This window comes from Microplitis mediator, chromosome 2 (genome assembly GCF_029852145.1).
Source record: "Microplitis mediator isolate UGA2020A chromosome 2, iyMicMedi2.1, whole genome shotgun sequence".
NCBI classification, from domain to species: Eukaryota; Metazoa; Arthropoda; class Insecta; order Hymenoptera; family Braconidae; genus Microplitis; species Microplitis mediator.
The window spans coordinates 1,781,693-1,791,427 of NC_079970.1; the positions used below are offsets into that span (position 1 = coordinate 1,781,693).

At 35.2% G+C, this 9,735-nt stretch overlaps 1 protein-coding gene across 2 annotated transcripts; it reads left to right on the forward strand.

The window, feature by feature from the left end:
* Nucleotides 1-768: 768 nt before the first annotated feature.
* On the forward strand, nucleotides 769-9,352 carry LOC130678720 (uncharacterized). 2 transcript variants are annotated; one of them, XM_057486149.1, is made up of 8 exons: nucleotides 769-1,977; nucleotides 2,408-3,195; nucleotides 3,282-3,487; nucleotides 3,561-7,578; nucleotides 7,669-7,860; nucleotides 8,499-8,606; nucleotides 8,670-8,762; nucleotides 8,979-9,352. In XM_057486149.1, the coding sequence occupies exons 1-8, from the start codon at nucleotides 1,968-1,970 to the stop codon at nucleotides 9,081-9,083; spliced, it is 5,520 nt and encodes a 1,839-aa protein (XP_057342132.1). In that variant the 5' UTR covers nucleotides 769-1,967; the 3' UTR covers nucleotides 9,084-9,352. The 2 variants fall into 2 exon arrangements, with proteins under 2 accessions (XP_057342132.1, XP_057342133.1); XM_057486150.1 differs by having other exon boundaries at nucleotides 769-1,863.
* The last annotated feature ends 383 nt before the right edge of the window (nucleotides 9,353-9,735 follow it).

A 9,735-nucleotide genomic window follows, 5' to 3' on the forward strand; every position in this document is an offset into this window, starting at 1 on the left:
CTAATAATTTTTGGATTTTTTTTTAGACGATAAAACACAAAAAAAAAATTTTTGAAAAAATTGCACCTGTAGTTTTTAAAATTTTCTACGTGTGCATATTTTTATTTTATTTTTTTGCAATTGATTTGTTGAAATCCGAAAATTCAAAAATTTTTAAATGTCTGCTAACTTCAGGATCATTTAATTTATTTAATTCAAATTCAAATTTATAAATTGTCTCATGTCTGCTACATTCCCACTCATTGCTACTTCACACCACAATTTTAAATTATAAAATAAAATAAAAATTCTAATTTACTTTCCTTCCAAAAAAATAAATTTATTTCTCATTTAAAATCTACAGTACAAAATTTCCAGTCTAAACTTGCCGAGTACCCATAAATCTTTTATCCAAAGCCATCTGCTAAAATTTTCTTTCTTCTCACCCCCGTAATCCGTAAGTAGTAAATTTACTCCACAAATACTTGGATCCGTACTCGTCCATCTGTCATTCACTTGTACAATCTTGTACTTTTCCTTCACCCAACAAAGAAAAAGGTCCGGATACTTTAGGCCAGGTACTAAACGTTACTCATTTACAGAACCCAGGTATCATTCAGTTCAACATCCACATGCGTTTGAAATGTCGCGGTACGCAGGACAATAGGTCACGCATGCGCAGTAAGAAAACGTGCGTACGTGCCAGCCAGCAGATCTGAAGCCAGTGCCCTAGAGTTTGCCAGCAGGGGGGCGAGAGGATAAAGTATCAGTCCCAAGTGGGGGTTTATCCATCTTCCATCTCCAACTCCATCTACACCATCAACCATCTTCAACACAGTGATAAGTCCTAGCAACTACACACTTAAGTGATAGTGTCTCATTAAAATTCAGTAATTACTCTAAAATTTTAAAACTAATTTTAAAAATAAATTAGTTGGCGCCAGTTCTAATTTTTAAATTAAACCCAAAGTGTGATCGCGTGGCAGTATTTTTTTCCTCATCATCGAGGTTGTTATTGTCCTCAGTCAGTATCATCCAGTGCTCCAGCTCCGACTATACCGGGTGGTTTTAAAAATAAAAATACAAGATGGTGTCGAGTATCAATTGATCTCCATAAATAAAAATTCAAAAAATAAAACCCGTGAATAAGTCGACATTTAAACAAATAAATAATTTATTGTGTGTAAAGTGAGTGATGATAAATGCAAGGGAGAATGATGCTAACCTTTGAATGCTAGACAGTGACAAAATAGTCCGATGTTTTTAAAACTTAATATTTTAAATAATTTTTTTTTTTGTTTTACGGTGACAGTTAATTTATTTATTTAGTTTATTAATTTAAATAATAATTTTAATATTTATTTGTGGTTTGTGATCAGGAGCTGAATGTGCTGGTGATAAATTATTATTTTTAATTGAATTTATGTCAATAAGCAGCCATCCATTTTGTTTATGCACAAGAACACGCCTCGTTCCAAAAACATGGATCCATCTTTTTTTAATACACACACAAGATGGAGATCGGTGTGCGTGTGTGAAATTATCGTGATTTACTTCCCGGTTCTCGTGACATAGTACACACCATATACTCTGACAATAATAATAATAATAATAATAATAATAACAATAATAATAATAATAATAATAGTTACAGTGTGATACTAAAACTCATGCAATAACGAGTGTCTATTGCAATGCGGACATGAAGTTTTGGTTTTAAAAATATTTTAAACTTATCGACGATCTATTGCATAAAATAGAAATTAAAAAAAAAATATATATATATTTATTGCACGACAAAGTTTATTGGGGCTTAGTAAAATATGATAAACAATAAATAAGTGAAGAATTTCATCACGATCAATGAACTACAAAGAAGATTAAGTAATTATTTATACTTAATTTTATTTGTTTAACAACATAATTATGCAATGAAATTTGATTTAAATATTTAACTTATTAAATCACGTGACAATTATATTTTAATAATGAAAAAAGGTATTTTATAATTTAAAAACAATAATTATTCATTATTATTATTTTTTTTAATTTGTTGTCATATATAATTATTATTTGTTTTATTATTTTGCTTTATAATTGTATGCGATTTTAATTCATTTAGATTTTAATTCATAAATATTTTTAAATTATGATATGATACTAAAGTTAGCCGACGTGTAATAATTTTTGGATTTTATTTTAGACAGTAAATTATAAAAAAAAAAAAATTGAGAAATTGCACCTGTAGTTTTTTGAATTTTCTACATGTGCATTTTTTGATTTTTTTTTTTTTTGAAATTTAAATGTTCAAAATAAAATCCCAAAATTTTTAATTGTCTGCTAACTTCAGGATCGTTTTAAATTAAATATTTTATTGGTTTTATTTTTTTTTTTTATTGAAAGCACTAAAAATTTATTTGTTTTTCAGGTAAACAAAAAAGAATGGTCAGTTCCTCGGGGGGGACCCCCCGTATCCAGGTCTTCAGACCGACCTACGAAGAGTTCAAAGACTTCTCCAAGTACGTGGAGTACATGGAGAGCAAGGGCGCGCACAAAGCGGGTCTCGCGAAAGTGATACCTCCTCCCGAGTGGGTGCCGCGAAAAGGCGGGTACGATGTCTCGCAAATGGACCTGTCGATACCCGCGCCGATCTGCCAGGTGGTGACTGGCAAGCAGGGGCTGTACCAGCAGATAAACATCCAGAAGAAGTCGATGACAATTCAGGAGTACGAGAAGCTGGCGAACTCCGAGAGGTACGCGACTCCAAAGCACTTTGACTACGAGGATCTTGAGCGCAAGTACTGGAAAAACATAACGTACGTCGCGCCTATTTACGGCGCCGATGTCTCTGGGTCTCTTACAGACCCGGATGTTACCGACTGGAACATAAATCATCTTGGTACCATCCTCGATTATGTAAACAAAGACTACGGGATATCTATTGACGGAGTAAACACCGCGTATCTTTACTTCGGTATGTGGAAAACTACATTTGCATGGCACACCGAGGACATGGATCTCTACTCCATAAATTATTTACATTTCGGAGCACCCAAGACCTGGTACGCGATACCTCCGGAGCATGGCCGCAGGTTGGAAAGACTCGCCAGTGGTTTTTTTCCCGGCAGTTATCAGAGTTGTCAGGCTTTTTTGCGGCACAAAATGTCATTGATTTCTCCGCAAATTCTTCGGCAATATTCAATACCCTGCAACAAAGTAAGTTTTTATTTTTTTACAAATATATCAACTCAATGGCATCAATAATTTATGTGTAATTACAATAAAATGAATTTAAATTAAAGATAACTCAAGAAGCTGGGGAAATAATGATAACATTTCCCTATGGTTATCATGCTGGTTTCAATCACGGGTTCAATTGCGCCGAGTCAACAAACTTTGCAGCGCCAAGATGGGTCGAGTATGGCAAGAGAGCAACTCAGTGCACTTGCAGCAAAGATATGGTGAAAATATCAATGGATACTTTTGTCAAACGTTTCCAGCCTGAAAGGTAAATAATTATTTTATTTATTTATTTAATTAATTAATTATTTGTTTTATTTATTTAATTTTTTAAATTGCAGATATGATTTATGGCTGCGCGGTGAAGATATCGGATGTCATCCTGAAGATCCTCGACAAACTGCAGCGCCAATGCCCTCGCAAATGGACCTCCTGTGCAGCAACAGCAACGACAAGCTGCCAGACAGTTACGTCAACGCGCCAAAAAATAAACGGCACACAATTCATCGTAAGAAAACACTTGTGGATACAAATCCAGATCTCAATATGGACGAATTAGTTAACAGTACTGACATTCCTGCGGACGTTAAGAAAGTTCTCCAAGACCTCGAGCTAGAGGAGGACGGGCCCGACGAGCAGCAGCTCGAAGTCCTCGAGGACATTTGGCTCAAGGCCGGCGAGCTCGAAGTCGAAGAGGCCAGCATGTATGACGACGGCTACAACAAGAAGAAAAACAAACGCAAGAAGCGCCGGCTTAATCTAGACAAAGAGCGAGGCGGTTTCAAAACAAAGAAATCGATAAAGGCTTCATTGAACAGCAACCATAATTCTAATGAGGAAAGCACGAGTGTTGACATCAAGCCAAAGTATCTTGACATCATTGGCAGCGCGGTCCCGTGTCTCGTCATACCAAAAATAACAAACTTTGATGGTATAAATTCATCATCAATTAATAATGAGACGAAAAATATAAATTCGGTGTTTAAAATAAAAGAGCCCTCGACGTCTGACTACCCTGTGACTCCTGGTGACTCTCCGGTTAAGAAGAAGAGAAAATATACGAAGCACAAGACAGAGAATAAAGAGCACAAGAAACTTGCTAGTGGTAATATTAATGTTAATATTCCCAAGAGAACTTACAAGAAAAAACTAAAATGTATCGCACCAGTAGCGTCGGTCTTCGACTCTTCCCAACCGCTGGATGTCTCTGACGCAGATGTCCAGCGTAAACTGATGGCGATGCCTAGTCTATCATCACAAAAATCACACATTAAGACTGAACCCTCTATTAAATTAAGTAGCAGTATCAGTGATACTGATGAAAGTAGTATTAATAAGTCTATTAATAAATCAAGTGCATCACAAATTAGTGATAACATTGAGGCTTGCATTTCGGCAGTTATATCGCGGTATGACTACGATTCTGATACGTCCTTGCAGGATAAATCATTTGATGAAAGCGTTACTTCGTTTATTGATGATAAATCCTCTATTACAACTGACACCGCAACTGATAAATCATCAGCGCTTGGTACGTCAATTGACGAGTCGCCTATCAAGATCGAAACCTCGGCAGTAACTGATGATGAGTATGCTGACGACACTGAGGACAAGTTTATTAAAGTTGCTGATACTTCGTTCTCGTCATCGTCATCCGCGTCATCGCAAACAGAATTTTTGGGTTTTTCTCCAATTAAAAATTCAAAAGAACCGATGACATTCAGCGCTCCTGTCATTGTGACATCTGGCGCCACTGAGTTGAAGAAAAAAAAGTCTTCATTTACTATTATACCCAAAAAATGTTCAACCGCGAAAACAATCAACAGACCGGTGACTATTTATCCGAAGAATGATATTATAAAGGCGCCAAAATTGTGCGTGCTGACGAAACCGACGCAAATAATACAGACAAACAACAATGAAGTTAAGTCTAAATCACAAGACAACGACACTCTCAAAGCAGCCAATGGTCTGCTCGTACTCCAGCAGAACTCGCGATTACAGTCCGGTCCAAATGAATCCAGTAAATTTAACAAAAGTAATAACAACAACAGTTCGTTTCTTCAGAACACAGTGACACCCATCAAGCCGAAGGTCACAATTACGTCTAAGGAAATGCTGCAGCATTTAGAAAGATGTAAACTACCCAAGACTACAATTATTTCTGAGAGCGTTGACACAAATGACAATAAAATGCTCAGTGTCTTTCAAAGTAAAGTTTCCACTCCTGTTTTTCCTGGCTCTGATCGCGTTGACGAGACCAAGAGACCGGGACAGATCAATTCAAATGCTACGTTTACAGCAGAAGACGCCCGGGTCGCTACCAAACGGTTCTGGCAGGTGCCCAACACCAACACCGTCCTGATAGCCAATGACGTAAATCCACGTGAGATAAAAACAGTCCAAGCGCCTTCGACTTTGATAAACTCAGCACTGAGTACAACTAAAAAGCTGTGGCACTTGCCGTCACCAAATACTGTTGTAATAAGCAGTGATGGTAAATCATCTTCATTGATCAGTAATTCATTCTCATCACCGTCATCAAATGTTGCTATACAATTTAATAACAATAATAATAATAATAATGTAATAGCATCAGCAACTCCGTTGTCCTACAGTACACCAAATAAAAACGGTATTATAAAAGTATCGGGTAAAACAAGCGCGAGAATGTCAATGGGATCATCATCATCATCATTGTCACAGCAACACCAGCAGATAGCAATTGGTAGCTCACTTTTAAAAGTCGCCCAGCAACAGCAGCTTAAACAAAATTCATCTATAAATAAAGTTGAAATAGTGATGCCACAGCCGCAGTATAAAAAAAATCCAGTTCCGCAATTGCACAAAATATTGCAGCCTACGGCGGTGTCAATTTTAAAACCCCAAGTAATACAGAGTCAATTAAAATCAAATGTAAAACGAACACCGCGTAAAAAGAAGCCGACAAAGTTGTCCCTTGAATCCTTAAACAGTCAAGACGATCCAGCAAGTGGCGACCGCAGAATGTGCTCGATAGCGACGCAAGTTGACAATTTGTCACCGCTTAAATTGACCGAGTGCAATGTTAATCAGTCGAACAGCACGATGATAACGCCGGGTTTTATCAAAGAGGAACCTGCTTCATCGGAGTACGAGCCGACGAGCTTCGCAGCCCCGACAGACAACAGCGCAGCGGCCATAAAATCCCAGATGCTTTTCAATTTACCCTCTAATAAATATCTGTCGATGTCGTACGCAGACTCGAAGATGTCGATGCCGGACATTAAACCCATTATTCCATTGACAACAACCCTAGGACCGGAAATAAAAATACCGATACCAACGAAACCGAGCGCTGCCGCCATCAAGTCAATAAACAGTTCAAAGCCTCCGTCATTGACTAAAATAACTGGTGGCGTTAAGAGCCCAACTAAAACCCCGCGTAAACCGCGGACACCTAAGCGTAAAAATCAGCTTAAGATTGAAGAGGACGGACTCCCTCCAGTATTAACAATTGAACCAAACTACCCAGCCTACAACAATCACGAGTCATCTAAAGCCTCAACTTGTTCGTCCTCGTCATCGTCAATGCTGTCACCAACTTTATCATCATCGTCGACGTCAATGTCCACATTGACCTCCACCTCTACCTCTGCTGTGGCAGCTGCGTCAAATGGACACTCTCAAGTACCAGGTCATATTATGGACATGCTCTATCCCAACAACCCGGATCTGGACAACGTCCGGACGTTCAATGACTACTGGAGCAGCCAATTGTCACACTGCGCTATTTGCACAGCATTCGCGTCGTCAACCAACGGCTGCAACCGGCAAATGCCACCGGACTGGAAGTGTTTCAAGCCAACGACTCTGCCAGAGAGCTCTCCAATTTGCGTGTCATCAAGTTTATTCGCGGCAAATTCAAAAGAACAAGAGATTGAACCAGAAAATAACAGTTTACTTCGGTGTCGCGACTGTCATGTCACAGTTCACGCATCCTGCTATGGAATCACAGTATTACCCAGCGATATATTTAATTGGGCGTGTGATAAATGCAAAGCTGGTATGGTACAATCTAACTGCTGTCTCTGTCCGATGCGCGGTGGTGCCGTGAAACGAACGAGCGACAGCCGGTGGGCACACATACTCTGCGCTCTGCTGATACCAGGTGTCACATTCAAAGATTCTGTCCACAAAGATCCTATCAACGTTCTGACAATAAAACAAGAGATGGTCAAGCAGCAGTGCTCGTACTGCAAGCAAAACACGGGCGTTGTACTGAGCTGTCATCTCTGTGGGACATCTTTCCATCCCTCTTGTGGTCTAGTTGCTGGTGCAGCGTTCGACATACCTGCTTATGATTCAAATGAATTCCAGGTAGAAAATAAAATTCTTTTCTTTCAATGATGAATTATTTATAGTAAAATAGTTTTGTAAAAATATAAATTTATTTGTTTTAAATTTTAGGTGACATGCCGAGGACATAAAAATGAAATAAAGGAAACGTTTGACATCCGGCAGGGGGATAAAGTATGGGCTAAACATAAAAACACACGTTTTTATCAAGCGACTGTTGAATCGATTGAATCCCCTGTATTTTGCATGGTTACATTCAGCGATACCAGTTTCAGCGACAATCTTTACCAGTCTGATATTATTGTGAGTATTATTTAAATATATTTATTTATTCTACACAGAGATGAATTTATTTATTGTTGAAAAAAAAATTTACTTTAAGTAAAAGACTTAGTACTCGATCACTTCATGTATTTGTGTAGATATATTTAGTAAATGTAAATATACACCCAAGCGGCACAAAAAAAAATTGTTGACTTGTTAAATTTAAAACGACAATTTGTTAATGATCCTGAAGTTAGCAGATAATTAAAAATTTTTTTATTTTTTTTTTTTTTGAACAAATCAATCAGAAAAAAAAAAAAAAAAATATTCACATGTAGAGAATTTAAAAAACTACAGGTGCAATTTTTTCAAAATTTTTTTTTTTATAATTTACTGTCTGAAATAAAATCCAAAAATTATTAGACGTCTGCTAACTTTGATATCATGAATTTAAGTTGACTAATTGTTGACTTAAATTCAACAAAAACTCAACAATTTTTTTTTGTGCCGCTTGGGCAAATACATGAGTAATCGGGTACTAAATCTCTTACCTTGAGAAAAAAAAAAGATTTTTGGCGCAAGAAAAATTTTTAAATTTAAAAACGATTTGCACTCGCGTAATAAAAAATTATTTTGAATCTTAGTATCAATTTTTTAATGAAATTTTTTTTTTTTAGAGTCATGAGAGTCTCCCAATTATTGGAGAAGATGTAAAAGTACAGTGGACAGATGGACAAATTTACGATGGTATTTTTGAGGGAACAAATTCTCGAACAATGTATACTGTAAGTATTTAATAAAATAAAAATATTTTATCATTTACTTATAAATATTTATCTATTTGATAGGTTGTATTTGAGGACGGCTCGCGATGTACCATAGAAAGTAGTGAAATATATACACTGAGCGAAGATTTACCAGGAAGAGTACAATCGCGTTTGGTGAGTTGAGTTAAATGGTAAAAGAAAAAGGAAAGAAAAAATAACGACAACATTTCGATCACCGGCGACTCAAAATTTATTATTTTTTATATTTTAAAATTTTTTTCTTTCTTTTTCTGTTTTGTTTATTTAAAATTTTTATTCTTTCATTATTTTATTCTTTCTCTCGACTAATTTATTTATCTCTTTTCTTTACTTGTTTATTTTACACAAAAGTCAGCAGCAACTGAAATGAAACATCGATCTCATCTTTACGGCAATGAAAGCGGTGACTACTTCGTAGTGCAACGGAAAAGAAATAAAGTTAAGATTAAAATTTAATTAATTATTTATGAACAATAATAATAATAATACTAATAATAGAGACAATTAATATTAATTAAATAAAAATAATGCAACAATAAATTATTAAATAAAATAAAATCATTAAATTGTTTAAGTGATAGAGCTAAAAATTTATTAACTGTTGTAAATAATTGTAACTTAATCGTAGGGTCCTGTTTGATTCTAGTTGTAAAAAATTGATAGTTAAAAAAATTACACTTTCTAAATACTCATGCTTCAATTAATTAACAATTAAATTTTTATTTATTTATTATTATTATTATTCATTAAAAAAAATTTAATTAATTTTATGTTTTTTACGACAATTGCCTTTTTTTAAAATTATAACATAAATTATTTTAATTAAATATATTTAATAATTTAAAAAAAATGCATAATTGATCTAGAATCAAACAAAATATACTTATATATTTAAGTACCTGTATTATATGTGTGAATTTGCAGTTGATATTATTATTATTAATATGAATGTTTGTCATTTTTAAATTAAGTTAAACCACCAGAGTCATTAATAATTAATTAATTAGTTATTTTTATTATTACACTTGCGACTGTAAACGATTTTAAGATTTGAAAATAATAATAATAATTTATTATTATTATTATTATAAAGTTTTATCTAGTGACA

What these genes read in the sequence shown, in the direction of transcription:
- LOC130678720 (XM_057486149.1), top strand. An exon ending in ATTCTCGAACAATGTATACT is followed by an intron (nt 8,607 to 8,669) that starts GTAAGTATTTAA and finishes TCTATTTGATAG; the next exon opens with GTTGTATTTGAGGACGGCTC. An exon ending in GAAGAGTACAATCGCGTTTG is followed by an intron (nt 8,763 to 8,978) that starts GTGAGTTGAGTT and finishes TTTACACAAAAG; the next exon opens with TCAGCAGCAACTGAAATGAA.